The sequence below is a fragment of the Macadamia integrifolia genome, chromosome 12 (genome assembly GCF_013358625.1).
Source record: "Macadamia integrifolia cultivar HAES 741 chromosome 12, SCU_Mint_v3, whole genome shotgun sequence".
Classification (NCBI taxonomy): Eukaryota; Viridiplantae; Streptophyta; class Magnoliopsida; order Proteales; family Proteaceae; genus Macadamia; species Macadamia integrifolia.
The window spans coordinates 12,898,846-12,915,176 of record NC_056568.1 but is presented as its reverse complement, the minus strand read 5'-3'; the positions used below and the strand labels follow the sequence as shown (position 1 = coordinate 12,915,176).

General features: G+C 36.2%; 1 protein-coding gene and 1 long non-coding RNA gene across 2 annotated transcripts; both read right to left on the bottom strand.

Moving 5' to 3' along the window:
• Window positions 1–1,240: 1,240 nt before the first annotated feature.
• LOC122057357 lies at window positions 1,241–2,338 on the bottom strand. The gene is made up of 2 exons (XR_006133510.1): window positions 1,928–2,338; window positions 1,241–1,848 (listed from the first exon to the last, which is right to left on the bottom strand). It is a non-coding gene; the product is annotated as an uncharacterized LOC122057357 (long non-coding RNA).
• Window positions 2,339–3,681: 1,343 nt separating this feature from the next.
• Window positions 3,682–10,856, bottom strand: LOC122057172 (probable E3 ubiquitin-protein ligase LUL2). The gene is made up of 3 exons (XM_042619184.1): window positions 10,075–10,856; window positions 4,322–4,811; window positions 3,682–4,069 (listed from the first exon to the last, which is right to left on the bottom strand). Exons 1-3 carry the CDS (start codon window positions 10,698–10,700, stop codon window positions 3,953–3,955), a joined length of 1,233 nt encoding a protein of 410 aa, XP_042475118.1. The 5' UTR covers window positions 10,701–10,856; the 3' UTR covers window positions 3,682–3,952.
• Between the last annotated feature and the right edge of the window lie 5,475 nt (window positions 10,857–16,331).

The following is a 16,331-nucleotide window of genomic DNA, read 5'->3' as shown; positions in this document are numbered from 1 at the left end:
AAAAACCACGACGATTCTAAACTGAATAAGAACTAAACCTCTCACTCAAATACTAACTTAGACCATTGTTGGCAAACCAAGTTTTTTGACTAGGAAATCTAAACCTAGTTTGGTCAAAAAATAAGAAACCTGATCAAGAGTCATAGAGATTCATACTGACGATAAACCTCTCACTCAAATACTAACTTAGACCATTGTTGGCAAACCAAGTTTTTTGACTAGGAAATCTAAGCCTAGTTTGGTCAAAAAATAAGAAACCTGATCAAGAGTCATAGAGATTCATACTGATGACAAAACTAAGACCAAATCATACCGAGCCATTAAAGACTCGTTTAAACTACCGATTCTTGTCAAAAATTTAAGTTGGCATTTTTAAATAGTTTTGAATTAAAATATATTCTAATGATGTTAAATGTTCAATGACCGAAATCTTCTGTATCGAATCTAGTGACTAGAGTGTATACATCTAAATATTAATTAAAAAAACATGATTCATGATCATGACATTTTTAAAGATACAATGAATGACGAGTCTCATAAAAAAATTACACTTATGAGATTGTTCTTGTACGCTCTTGGTCCTAATATTTAGAATCTATTAAGTACTTTAAGACTATGGAATATGATGTAAGAATTATTGTTTACTCAATTAATCATGATTATAATAATAATTAATCTATTTATTAAACTCATGATTTATTGTCTCTTAAATAAAAGTGATAAGATCCGACTTAGATGTCATGATCATGAATCATGTTTTTTTATTTAATATTTAGATGTATACACTTAATAGTCATTAGATTTGATAAGACTTTAATCATTGAACATTTAACATCATTAAAATATATTTTAATTCAAAACTATTTAGAAATACCGACTTAAATTTTTGACAAAAATCAACTGTTTTATTATTAGTCGGACAAAATAAATGAGTTTTGAACGACTTGGTATGATTTGATCCAATCTTGTCATTACAACGAGTCTTCAAAACTCTTGACCAGATTTCTAATCTTCTGACAAACTAGGACTAATTTTCTTGTGAAAACCTAGTTTGCCAACAATGATTCAAATTCGAAGAGAACATTATACGTCACATTAAAATTAAATTAGTAAAACCCTAACTGCTAATGGAAGATATAATCTATTTATCATGTTAGTGAAAAAAAAAATGATTTTTTTACCACTTTAGGAATGGGAGACGCTGTGAGTTGAGTAGGCAAAAACATAGGGATACGTAGGGTTTGAAAAGCTGAGGTTGTCTCCATTAATATTTCTTATTTTGATTGACTCAATCCTTTCCACCAGATGGTGTGTAGATAAATCAAGGAAACACAGCAGCAAATGCACTTACTCCCACCGTGACCGTCCATGAATGAATGATCCAGGTGGAGTCGGATGCAAAAGGCAAAAAACTAATTCATTATCAGGCTCTAAAGCCTGAAATAATGTATCAATGACTTGAATCAATTTCAAGTTTCCAACATTTTCAACCATGGAGGATTTGAGGAAGAAGAAGATGTGGGGCTCAAATGGAGCAGGTGTGAGCGTAAAGAGCATAAACACACCTGCAACGATGAACACCATTGATTTCCCAGACGTGTAACGGTATCAAACCACTGGATCTAAGGTTGATACCTGACTAATGTCTGGTAGTAGTGAATTTCATTACCAATTAAAAAAAAAAGAGATTTCTTCGCATGGACAGGGACGATACTTACAGATCACAGAGGTAAAATAGACTGAGAAATTGGCACTGGAGCTGGCTATGGGAGGTGTAGAGAAACCCTAAGAATGAGGCTAACAAGAATCAAAGCCTCCGTATTCCTCCACACCACATCGCCAGCTGAACTGAAGAAGAACATGAACAAACAGATAATTTTTACTTATAAACAACAAAGAACGGAGAAATTAAAAGGAGAACATGTACCTGATCGAGACAGAAGCGGAATTCGTGGAGCTTTAATAAGAGAATCCGCCCAGTATGATGATCGATCAATTTGATTTAGCTGGTCTCAGGAGGCTTTCCGTCATTGTACGTACACATTGTGTATGTACACATCAAGATACCACTTAACCAGCACTTACCTTTCTTCCACACACAGAGAGACGCAGATACGGATAACGTCGTTGGAGCTTTTTAGGGTTTCGGAAGTGAAGAAGAAGCCCCATAGATGTAGGGTTTCAGCAAGGGCCACTGGTACGAGTGAGGGGGGATAGCTTCTATTATATATAGAGACGAGCTAGGTTTAGGTCTCCCCTGTTCTTATTGCTGATCTCTCAGTTTTGCCCAGGCGGCGGGCGCGTTCATCATAGCTTTACGATTCCTCGCCCAAATGCCCCCCGTAACTTTATTCTTTTCTAACTACTCCCTACATTCAAACTCACCCTGAGCCCTAAATGGGTTTGGGCCAAGTTTTTTTTCTCTGAAAGCGAGTTAAGGTTAAAAAACCCCAATCTTGATCTAGGGTTGATTCAACCCAATCCAACCCAAAATTTAACCTTGAACTTTTATATTAAAATTTAGGACTCCTATCAGTATATGTATAAGATATGAATGACAAAAATAGGTCAATCAAGGTTAATCCAATCATTGCAAAAGTCAAAGTCAACCCAACCCAGCCCTAATTGACCCTAATAGGGTCAATTAGGTATGAACTCGATAGGGTTGGATCTGAACATGAACTCAACAGCATTGAGTTGGGCTTGGGTTGAATTTTGAGGAACTAGGGTTAGAGAGTTTTAAGAAACCTAACCCTGTTTCATGTACTACATTTATTAACTGGAACTTCAAGCTTTTGTGATTAAACGATCAGATTGAGTTGGACCAGTTCAATTTGGTCTGATTTCGATTGAACTGGATCAATCTCTAGGTTGGACTGTGTCAAATCGAAGCTGCCCAAGCCAAATTGATAAGAGAAGGTTCAGTTTTGGTCCAATTTGATTTTGGTTTATTTCGATTAACAGTATGATATAGGATTCGATCAGGTTCAGCTTAGTTTACTATGTGTATGTATAAATAATTATGGGAAAAACTTTTTTCTTTTCTTTTGATTTTCGGTATTATATCAATAATTATCAGTTTTGTATCAGTTTCGATCTTATTTTTGGCTTCAATCGATTGATTTCATAGTACCTCAAACTGAAACTGATCCAATCGAAAAATTGTTAGTGTCATTGTCGTACACATTATATTGCACATGATTTTTTATAAATATTATTGCCATATAATCCATTTAGAGCCATATGTATTCGTCCCGAACTTATTAACTATGATCTAAGCACCCAAAGCCTTATTAACCACGATTGATCTTAGACCTATTGCCACCTTCATTATTAGGTTTACAAAAAATGTCCTATGATTTAGGATTGAATAGAAATATGAAAAACGATCAAGGTATCTATCAAATAAGAAAATGAAACTTTTCTAGATTTCTCTGCCCTATCACAATTTCTTATTGAAATCCAAGTAATTAATTTAGTTGAAAAATAAAGTAGAGTTTAATTATTAAATATTAATTAGTTACAAAATCACTTTTGCTGATGATTAGAAAAAAAAATTTTCATTTTGTTTGATTCATGTTCATTCCCCCTCCAACCATTCAACCAACATTAAAAAGAAAAATCCATGAATAAGTAAACCAGCTTAAAAGGGTTTTAAGCTATGAATTCAGCTCATACGGGTTTCCATCAATTTTGGTGAATCCATTTTTCTGGATTCAAAAACACCATCTTCTTGCTCACCTATATTAAGAAAAAATATAATTGTCTTTCAGGAAAGAACATACCCACACGTGGAAGAACATTACTTCCAAGGTAGAGCCCAAAAACTGCGTACCATGACATGCTTTCAGTCTGATTATTTTGCAAGACTGGTATGGAAAGGGGAGTATGGAAGGTGTAACTAACATAAAGAACTTTACAACATTGTTTGCATCAGTAACACCTACTCTTTTCACTCATCAGGTCTGTTGTTGACCTTTATCTCCAGAAGTCGGGCAACTGGTTGCCGGCAGATTGGGCATCGGTCTGTTTGGTACCTCAAAACCTTGGCACAGCCACTACACATACACTGCAGCAAAACAAAACCCAACCAAAGCATTCTTTAGGATATGAAAAATGGTTTCCATCAAAATAAAAATGAGAATTTAAACTGTGAAAGCACATTGGTTTTGGATATAGAATCAAGCTTTTAAGTCTGGAGACAGGATCACTAAATAGGTTGGCCAAAGAGCTATGCAATGCTGTTGTACCTGCTGCTATACATATAGCTCTATAATGCAGCTGTACTAAAAAGAAAAGAAAAGAAAAGAAATTAATTTACCATATGTCGGCAAGGTAGCACAGTTGTGTCCCGTGGTTCTGACAGGCAGATGACACATTCCTTCCCTGAGTCATTTCCATCAAAGTCACTTTCGACTGAATTTCCTATCCCGTAAATTTCCTGTAGCTCATACCTCATTGCATTCACCCACAGAATTTGCTTCACCACCCTCACATGGAGCTCACCTTTCTCCTTTTCAAAGATGGCTTGGGTGATCTGTGAATTTTCAGGCTTCTGGTTTTCTGCCTCAGATTCATTATGGTCATGATGCATTGCCTCTGCCTTCACAGCAAGGGGATACACTTCCACATCACCCTCTTTTGTTAATTCAGTTTCCTCAAACATTGAGAAGTCAATTCCAGTTCCTGATGGCTGCCTGAACTTCTGACCCAGACCTTTTTTAAAGGATACTGTGACTGGTTGCAGGTTTTCCTTCAGTGGTGTAAGGCTACAGTCTGTACCTTCTTTTGCAAAGAAGATTACAGTGATGCTGTTGCAGAAAAGGAGAATCAAAACCTTTAAAATAAATGAAGCATCAAAGAGAATATCATGAATGAAAACAAGGTCACAGGCAAGAAGACATTAAATAATAAATGAAGCTTCAAAGAGAACATCATGAATGAAAACAAGTCACAGGCAAGAAGACGTTAAATTTTAAATTGCGATTGAAGGGAGAAAAAGGAAAAGAAAGAACAGAGAAACTAAAAAGGATGCCTGAGAATCTGAACGTTAGGGATATGGCTAAAATTAGGATTGCTCAGGCTGAAGGAAGGTGAGGTGATCATCTTCAGCCTAAGCAAGAAGACATGAAGTTCTAAACAGCTACTGAAAGGGCAAAAAAAGAAAAATCAAAAGAAGAGAACAGAGAAACGAAAAGGATGCCCGGGAATCTGAAAGATAGGGGACATGGCTGTAATTAGAATTGCTCAGGCTGAAGGTGAGGTGACCACCCTCCCCCTTTAAAAAAAAAAGGGGCAGACACAAGGCACCTCCCCATGCTGATGAGCTAGCTAGCCCTGCAATAATGTATCTATTCTTACCCGAATGAAGTCAAAAGAACATGTAGTTACTGAGAGAATGTTCTTAGACCTGAAATTAAGAAACTCGGTGAAGTTAGGACTGCTCAGGATTGAGAGGAAGGTAATGCAACATTTCTACCCAAGCTCATCAGCTAGAGCCCAACATAAAAGATGTACCCATTCCTAGCCCATATCAGGTTGCAACAGAATTAACTATCCTTTTGCTTTCTATTTTTCAGGAATCAGTGCAGGAAACATCTAGAGGCAAACATGCCCTATGCTAGAGTTCCAACAAAATCCTAGATATTGCTGGAAAGGCTTCAAAAGGCAAGTGGACAGTTTATTCAATCAGTTTCACATGTAACCTGCACTTTGACTCAAGTGTAACCTGAATTTTGACTCAAGTGTATACTGAGGCTTCCTCCCTGAAATAGTTTCAACCTCCTAGGGTTTAGGGGAAGAAAATTTCTAGAAGAGGTTTACATCAGGTAAACAATAAGCTCTCTAGAATAATCCAAATAGAAGCAGTTTTGCTATTTAGGCAGGTTCTTGAACAAAGTGGAACTTGGCCCCTCAACTCAAACCAAATATAGGACCTATTGCAATCAAAGGCAAGCAATTCAGTAAGCAAAATCAAGTGAACAAGAAGATAACCACTGGATTCGATTAACAATAAGTTGCATGAACTACACATAAAATAATTCATGATGCAGACGACAGTTACCCATTCAAACTCTACATATACAAATCATGTTATTCAAAACACAACCCATTAAATAAAATAAACACAACAGATAAGTTTCCTAACCAATTGAAATCAACAGGCAATGTAGACCACATTGTTTCATCACACCATAAGAAACACCAATGATAAGGGCAAGTTCTTATGATGTGTTAGTCGAAAACATCAGAGGATTAATCAATAAACCGTACATGTTAGTGAGATTTTCTTATGAGGGAGGTTTAGTAGCAAAGCTCAGAAGAAAAGTATTGTCACAATCAATTTTCACCTTTTAAACCATTGAAATTTGGTTATATCACTACGCTAAATTTTATCATGAATTATTATTTGGAGGAGCATAAACAATATTCAGTCTCGTAGCCAGATAGACAATCTTCCCCAGATAAAACCTCCTACAAAGGAATCATACTTCCTTCTGTTGCAATCACCCCATTTAAATTTCATTGAGCAACTAGAACCTTCTGTCCACTCCTCTGGCTGCATTCATTGCTTCTACAAAATCCTAGATTACCTGCTGCTCCTTGGTCATTATGATTTCTTAGTCTAAATATTTGCGTGGGTTTCCTTGGTTAGGATTGCTTGCTTCTCCTTCTAATGAGACCCACCAGAAATCAGATGTAATAATCACAAGATAGACCCGAAAGTTAAAAATTGAAAAAGAGAGAGGGGCCATTAATTTGAGCCACCCTCATACCTCTTGAAGACTCGACTTATAATCTCCCAACCAACGGCAAACTAAAGCCTTATATGTAATCACAAGCCTCACTGCTTAGATCCTATTCAAACTAATCCACAACTGAGAAAGTAAAATAAGATAACTCAATCCAAATTTCATAACACACAAAAAATCTAAATATTTACTTGATTTATTTAGATTCCTTAAGAGATGAATGAAAACATCCATTCATCCTACATATTAGCACATAGCAATGAGAGGAATATCAGATCCTCACCCTACAAATATTTTTTACAATCAGCATTTTCCAACGATAGTAATTTCTTTTACCTTCGGAACCCAGTTTGCTACTAAATAATTGAACCACATGGAAGCTTTTCTAGCTAATTAGGTAGGTTCAACTTTTCTCTCAGCATATGATGAATGGAACTAAATGTTGGCCAGTGAAGAAACAATTTATAAACAAACCCATTATAGCTGAAATGACGATGTTGAGATATATGAGCAGTAAAATTATAAAAGATAAAATTAAGGAATAAACAAATCAGAGATAATTTAGGAGCATAAAATACATGTAAGTTGAGAGAAAATTGTTTTGAGGTGGAATGCAAGTGTGCAACAGAAACCTTTGAATGCTCTGGAAAGGAGTGATATGATTCAGGGTGTAGGAACTAAAGAGCCAAGGATAGGCCTAAAATAACTCTAGGAGAAGTGGTGAGGAAAGACATGCATAACTTAGGACTGGTAACAAGATGGCTCAAAATAGAGTAGATTGGAAAAAGAGGATCCATGTAGCCAACCCCATTTAGTAGGGATAAGGCTGAGTTGAGTTGAGTTGAGTTGAGTTCTTCTCAGCATGTCCCTTGAAATCTTAACTACTATCAGTGTGAAGTTGTGAACAGATAGACTAGTAGACCAGATTTTGTAAAAGAGAGCTCAACATGTGACAAATGCAGCTTCCGGAAACACAGAGTCTAAAACATTCCAGGAAAAAAAAAAAAAAAAAAAAAAAGAACTCCACATGATATAGTGTAGTTTCATCCCTAAGGAGTAAAAGACAAGAACATAAGATCTGTCATATGCATGCCTTATAAATCTTTTGACAAGTTTGTGTTGTTCTAGGGAAATGAGACAGTCCATCCCCCACCCTTAAATACATAATCAACCCCAACTTGAGGGGGAAAAAGGAGTTAAATAAAATGGATTCCACAATTTGAAGAGATACAGATAGGCTCTAATGGAAATCTAATCTTTCTTTCAGTATTCCTTTCAATAATTCTACATTGAGATATAAATCATGAAACATTGCTTGATTTCTTTCCCTACTATTCTGATAATTTTGCCCCTAAAATTCCATCTCGAGCTTCTCCAAAAATACTTGATAGAAATATTTTTTTAATCCCTATTTTCGTCCTAACACTTCAACGATTAGATTTCCTCATCACTATATTGCACCAAATAGTTTTCAGACTTCTATGAAAGTAAAACTAGTTATGTGAAATTAAGAAAAAGAACATGAGATCTGCCTGCTGACGAGCAATGAGACAATAGGGGAACCAAATAACTCCCAGTGGACATCAACTAACTTTACGTAAATGTATCGACTAATTTTTTGGGAGATGATATACTAGTCATTACCAAGACAATGATTTAAAAACACCAACAAATTCTCAATGTAAATGCTCTTTCAGAAAGAAAATTAAAATTTGAAAAAAAAAAATATCTAGCAGAAACACAAAACAGTACAGCCTTACTCCTTGTAAACTTGCCTGACATGTTCTATGTATGACTGGTTTAGGGGAGACTTTTACCTCTTATTCAGGTAGTGTGAATCAGTCACCACATCGTTTATTTTTGAACCTTTTGTTTTCATGAACAATGATTATATTAAATAGAAAAGAATATAATGTTATAATCCAACTTAGAGGGGAATGGTGGTCCAAAGATACTAAACTAATTTTGATTTTCTTCTTCTATACTCCTTGATTTACTTCTTTCACCCTCCATGTTATTGTATATCAAAGAGAGGATGTACAAAGACAAATCAGACTACTGAACACCACCAAGTTACACCAAGAGGATGGGAATAGATAAGTGAGTTAATACAGAAAATAGAAGCTCACTATATTCTGTACAACAGGAATGCAATGACATGGTCAGTCATAGCATAGCACCCAACGAGGGGAATCCTCTCTTTTGATATGCTGTAGTAGGAGATTCAAGCATCATTTTAATTGGGGATCCCCACTTTGATATATTGAAGATAAATTGCAGTTTGTAACTCTTCTGATGTTCTGTATAACCATGGATGCTGAGGTTTATCATAGTCAGAAGCAGTGGAGGTCTAATAATTAAGATAGGGAGTCCTGCTGTGTCAGTCGTGGCGATAAAAAGAGGAAATGATTAGCAATGCATACCCAGGTAAAAGAGCTCTTTCAAATTCTGCTACTTTTCATTTTGTTCTCATCCTATCTGCTTCTTCTACTCCCCCACCCCATCACCCCCCACCATTGCATACACAAGTCGGACGTCTGGAACTCAACATAAAAAAATACAAAATGAATATGCCCACATACAGCTAGTTAAAGAAATAAAATTGTACAAATCAACTCATACAAAAAAAGAAAAAAGAAAAAAAAAAAAAAAAAAAAAAAAAAAAAAAAAAAAAAAAAAAAAAAAAAAAAAAAAAAAAAAAAAAAAAAAAAAAAAAAAAAGAGAGATCCAATGAATAAGATACGAAGCATCGCATAAATAATAAAACCATTTTCCTTCGTTTTAAGGAGTCTCGTAAACGGCACCTGATGCAATGACTCCAGGGAAAAATGATGAACTATTTCTTTCATTAAAACACTCAGGTTGCTATTAGTATTCAGTTAGTGTGTCCCCTAAATCAAATTTTCCAAAGATGAAGGTGGGACTTCAATGCCATCCAAACACTTGCAAGAAACAAGATGATCCTCAATGAAGCATCAAACAAAAACAAATACACAACGGCGGGCACATCTAGTAGGCAATTCAAATAAGAATTTGGATGCTTAAATCGTCAAATAAATAGTCAATTTAAACAGAATAACAGACCAATGAGGAATAGATAAATAAGAAATAGATATAAGAAGTCAATAAATTAAATAAAAAAAGAACGAGTCAGAGACCATTTATGGAGAATGGCTCATTGGAGAATTTAGAAAATTGCGACTCAGGCGCTTCAGAGATATTCCAGAGCAACATCAAAAGCCAATACAGGCAGAGCATATTTTTGCCTCTAAAATTTTTGATGCAATAGCAATATAAAATTCGAACTGAACAAAACCCATACCTTCCAGCAACAGTGGCATCAAAGGTGAAGGCAACAAGGAACTGGCCGGGGTTCTCCCCGTCAGGCTCGACCCTCAAACTCTCCTTCTTGAGATTAACATCGTTACGAATGGTAACGGCCTTCTGATGCTCGACGTAAGGTTGGGGAAGGGGAATAGGACCACAAGGGTATCGACCACCCGCAACCCAGTTCGCCTGGGCCGCAGAATCGGAACTAGCATGGCGGAGGAGGACGTGATCCAAAGGGGCTGGCAACGGGACATGAGGTGGTGGTGGTGGGTAGTATCCGGAGTACTGGTAGTAGTGAGATGGGTTAGGGTTTGGGTAATGAGGAGGATATGGGGTAGCAGCGGCGAAGACGTAGCGACTTCCGGTGGTTTCAGATTGAGGAGGTTGCGGAGGCGGCGTTGATGGGTGACCGTTTTGATGATTATGATTGTGATTATGATTATGATTATGATGATGATTTCGGTGTCTCCGCCTGCCACTGTTACCTCCGTTGCTGTTGCTGCTTCCTCTATTCCCCATTTTGATCTTTCCCCTCTTCCTCCTCTCCCCTTTCAAGTCTGAAATTGGGAGAGATTGAACTCTTTTTATGTGGCTCTGGAAAGGAAATCGAAACCACATCCGAATATGAAGCAGAAAGGAAACAAGATTGATGCTGAAGAGATTATTCCCAGAGAATCCATTTCGACGGACCGACTACGATAGGTAGTGGGATCACGTAAAGCTTCCACCCAGAACCAGAGAGAGAGAGAGAGAGATGGAGAGAGGAAAAAGAGAGACGTTAGGCCATAAAGAAAGAGAGGGAGTAGTTTCATTACTATTTTGGTGTTAGATCCAATAATTTATTCGTTATTACATTCTTTTTATATTATATATATTTTGCCCATGAAAAGCAAAGACATCAAATCGGTATTTTTATTTTGGTAATGCCATCAAATCATTATTTTTTTTTTTTTTTGGTAATGGCATCAAATCAGTATTGAATTTAGTAAACGGGCCTTAAATATATCGGGTCAAGTCGAACTATTAATCAATCGGTCCGAGTCAAGTGCGGATTAGCATCCTTGCATCGAGAGCTATCTATTAACAAATGTATTGAGCTGCATAATATATTTATTAATTAGGCCAATCTGATTAGAATTTTAAATGATTGGACTCGATCAGGCCAATTGGTCGGGCCTATAATTAACACCCCTAATTCTAAGTACGGGTTTGATACTTCATCCATAGAAAGTATTGGTATCGTACCAACTATACCGTATGTTGGCTTGACCTGATTTCGGTTACACTGAACCAGTTTCAGCATGTTAGGGGTAACTTGAAACCAAACCATTGAGGAGTCTTTGCAGGAATGGACATTCTCCAGTCGTGCAACCCTTCCATCTAAACACAGGGAGCAAAATGATGTTTCACTCCTATAAAAACTCATCCATGGTTGATGCCCATGTGTGCTCCTCAATGAGCCAAGGAGCTTTTTTTCTGTCCAGTTTCTTGTTAGGTTATTATTGGTTTGGTCTTACTTTTTCGGTTTTGATTGGTGCATTCGGCCAACTCAGCTCGGTTTCGACTGATCCCATGAAACCCAAATCTAGAACCAAATTGGCATGGTTCTGGATGGAGTGAAGCAGTTCTGGCTGGAATGATCTAATTCAAGCTGAACTTTGACACTCTTAAGGGGTGTTTGGTTCGATAAATCAAATGGTGTATGTATTGGATATGGATGTCAATCTTTTGATGGACATTTTTTTGAATTGTGTTTCTTATTGAAAAATCGTTTGGTTGCCTTGAGTCTGGTACATGTTTCTTGCCGGAAAACTGTTTGGTTACCCTAAATCTGTATAGTGATTCTTACTGTAAAACAGTTTGGTTATCCTAAATCTGTGTAGTGATTCTTACTGTAAAATTGTTTGGTTACCTTAATCATGCGTAGTGATTCTTCCTATAAAATTGTTTAGTTAAACAAAAGACTGGCAAAGTAAAAAACAATAACCTTTTTTTATTATTTTTTATTTAATTCTAAAATTTGTATTTTTAAATAATTTAAAAGTGAGTTATCTTTAATTAAAAAAATATATATGATTTTTCCATTAAAAAAAAAATCACCCCATAATTTTGCATTGAAGCATAATTTGTAGTATGACTCAAGTATCCACCTCTTTTGACAAAAGAAATGAGAAAGTGAAGATTCTATGGTCACTGGAAAACAATACATATTGTTGAAATGTGGACAATTGAACCGTGTTGACCCATAATATGATCTTGAAGATGAACTCATATCCTAGCCCTGTTGCCTCCCTGTAATAGATTTTTTTTGGGGTTGAATCCTTTAATAGAATTTAACTATGTAGCAAAGGTTATAATTGGCTCTATTCAAATTCATCAGAATTAGCAGTCTTCAGTTTCATGGTAATTAAATTCACCATCTGTTTACCCAAGCACACGTTCAAAGTTACTTCTGAGTCATCCACCTGGAAACCTATAAATACAAAACTGTTGTGGCTCAGGAAAGGAAGAAACTTATGATTTTTTGCTTTCAGGCTTTCCAAGGTAAAATATTATAAAAATAAATATAGAAAAGAAAAGGGAAGAAGGGGGGGGGGAAGAGAGATGAAAAAGCAGAAGGTGTAGACTAGTAGCAGTAGTTCTATATCTCAACATGCCATCAAATAAAAAGCAGGAAACTAGCCTTAGCTACATTCCAATAATATTCAATCAAAGAACTAAAAAGAGACCCCCTCAAGCCCCTACAAAATAGTTAACATCGTAGCTTGTGGGATTTGCCTCAAACCCTACAAATTCACCCCCCACCCCTGCCCTTTTTTTTTTTTTTTTTTTTTTTTTTTTTATGCTACAAATGGATTTTATCAACTCAAGATGAGAATCAAATTACAATGCCACAAACAAAAGTTTAATACAAACTCCCAAAACAGTTCAAAAGTCATAAATTGTTAGGCGGAATTAACAGTCTTCAGTTTCATGGAAATTAAATTCACCACCTTTAAGTATAATTGCCTGTAATACAAGAGCAGGAAAGAAGGGAACCAGAGTCCTTTACCAATAGATTAAATGATCCAGTTTCTAAAAATATTAATCAAAATCACAAACCCATTAAGAGTACACCAAGTTTTGGTTTTAGCCCCCTATCTTGTTACTATCATCCCCTCCGATAAGAATGCATCAAAGATAGAAGGGATCATCTTGCTTTAATAATAGTGCATAAACAGCATAGCTATTATCATATAACCTTGATTGTTATTACTTCATTCCCTTCTCAAACCCAGCTATGTTCAGACCAGCCAAACCATGGCTAAAAAAATGTGCTCAAAATAGATGAACCAGCAACCAAGACAACCAAACAAAGTAGTCAAGTAGACAATACTATTGATGGTTGTTATTCCATCCTTGTCCTGTGCATTGTAACCCACAAGTTGAGAGGAAGGATTACACACTCTCAAAAACAAAACAGAGTACAACCATAGTTTTTTATTCAAACAATTAAAATAAAATAAAAAAATGTTGACAAAATCTACACTTCCCTCCATGACTTCATGGACTTCATTCTGCTCCTCCTCAGTACATAAGTTTTTTGCAAATTCCTTCCGGGGGTTTTGCTTGGCCATCTCCACAATTGCATTGGCTATCACCTTCAAAGGACTACTAACCTTCTCTGCACCTCCTTTCTTCTTCTTCTCTATACTGATCACCCCTGAACTAGGCCTACCACGAGAACGACTGCTACTTGCATTGGGAATATAACGGGCACTTTCACCAACATTATCATCAACATTGATAACATGCTAATGAAATCATCAATTGGAACTGGAATGTAAGGCTGGTCCTCATTGATAACATCAGATGGGTGTGAAGATCCAGCCCCAGTAGCAATTTCATTATGCAGCCAATCGATAACTTGGAGATGAATGGAAATCACTCTATGTTTTTTCCAAAATCTCTGCTCTTTTTTCTAAAAAAAAAAAAAAAATGATAATTAACTCTTGGATTATCAGAATAGTAAACTGTTAACTTTACCTTTAGTTTAAGAAGGTATTATGAGTTTTATTGGAAAGTATGTCCATTCTTATCATGTTTCGACATGTCTTGTCAGTTGTCTAATGATTCGTTGTGTCTCAACGGAGCTACGTCGAGGCTTATTACGATAAAGTTGTTTATATAGAAATAGTTTCTTATACTGTTCCACTGCTATAACAACTGTAGTAGCCGCAAATATTATTACTTTCTTACGCCTTTGATAATACTCATCGTATTCATCATCACTATCCATTTTTTATGTAAATCTACGTTTCAGAATTAAACAAGCACTTTAAAAAACCAGTAATGTCTTCATATGCTAGAAGCATGTATGCAAAAAAAAAAAAAAAAAAAAATAATTTAACTTGAGTAGATGTTGGTTGAAGCTACTAGTTCAATATAATATTTTCACTAGAAGGGAGAGAGAGGGAGACACAGGCTGTGCCCAGCCTTTTCCCATAAAATAAACAGAGTTTTTCAAATAAGAAGCCTCTAACCTTTCAGATCATCGATTAAAAAAAATACCAAAGTTAAAATTAGAACACTAATGAAAATTTGAACAAGGAGAAGGCATGACAAGAACTTTATTTGTATCATCAATCAAAATAATACAAAATATTAATCCATGGATAGAACTGAATTAGCAATAGAACACCGTTGGGGGACCCAATGATTCCAAAACCACTCATCTAGATTCCAGAAATACCTTGTTCAGAGAGCAACTCAATATACCAATGCTTAGGCTTTCCAATAACAGAATTGAATTAATGTTCCCAAAAAAAAAAAATGCATTTCTGCACTAACTCATACAAAGTTAAAATTTCAAGTTTGAAGACAATCATTTCACAAAATCATATGAACACCCATGTTCTAGATTCTGAATACCCTTTTAACTAAACTAAAACAATGAAGCCTCAAATTCAAACAAAACAAAGAAACCCAGATGAGGTTTCCAGTTTGAATTCACATAGACCAATTGCTGAACCTTCCATGTGATAGCAGACCTGATTAACCAATCCTCATGAACCAAGTCCAAAATGCAAGACAACCATAGAGAGGGAGAGAGAGAGGAGGAGGAGAATACCAAATCCAATTTTGCAAAGTCGCTGGCTGGCTGTAACAAACGTCGTTGGTGGGAGGGCAAGCAAACCAGAGAATAGATCCAAGCACTTCGATCGCCACTGCTACATATCCATGAACAGAGCATATGAGGTCTAAGTTAAAAAACCTAAAAATAAACTTACAACACAAAAGAGAGAGTGATAGGTTCTGGTTTTAAAAACCTAACATTACAACTCAATGAAAACATAATAGAGAGCCGTAGAGAGAGAAAGCGAGAGAGAGAGAGAGAGAGAGAGAGAGAGAGAGAGAGAGAGGTAGCCTCTGGTTTTAAAAACCTATCCCTACAACTCTATGAAATAGAAATAGAGAGCTTTTGATTTTAAAAACCTAACCTACAGCTCCATGATATCGAAATAGAGAGAGATAGACAGAGAAAACGAGAAAGAGTGTGAGAGAGAGAGCTTACCAGTAGCCAGCGGTGGACTCTCGGTGAGAGGGTATTGAACAAAGAAAGCTTCATCAAAATATCATGGGTTTAGAGGCCTCTGTAAAACGCCTACCCACTTTCCTTTTTTATATTAGGTGTTAAAATGGTTGCTCAAATCTGAGTTTTAGTGTTGACATAAACTCAAATTTGAGAGACATCCTTTGTAAAATGGTCATTCATGGGAAGTATGACTATCACTTATGAGGGTCATCCTAGTGAAACCAAACAACCCTAGAAATTAAGAATTATCATTCTAAAGAATGTCATCCTGAGGATTTACCGAACCAAACACCCCCTTATGTACCTGTATCGCTGAAGCCCTATACCAACACAGATCAAATGAATTCGACCTAATCGATCTTATATGACTTGATTTTACCCTATTTGTATCAGTATTATATTAGTATCGGTCAAGACCGATACGAAGACCGAGACCAATACTTCTAACTATAATAATACATGAGTTGAAATCTTGAAAACACCCGTTGCTTTGATGGGCAATGAAACCGCAGTAAAGGCTTTTCAGCTTTCATCTTTTGTTTTGGTTGGAAACCTGGAAGCCCATTTACCTGCTCCATGGGATGGGCCCACAATCACAAACCATACCAGTATTGTACCACTACTATACGGTGACACGTTTATAATTATTCTAATCTTCCTTCACTTCAAAGTTT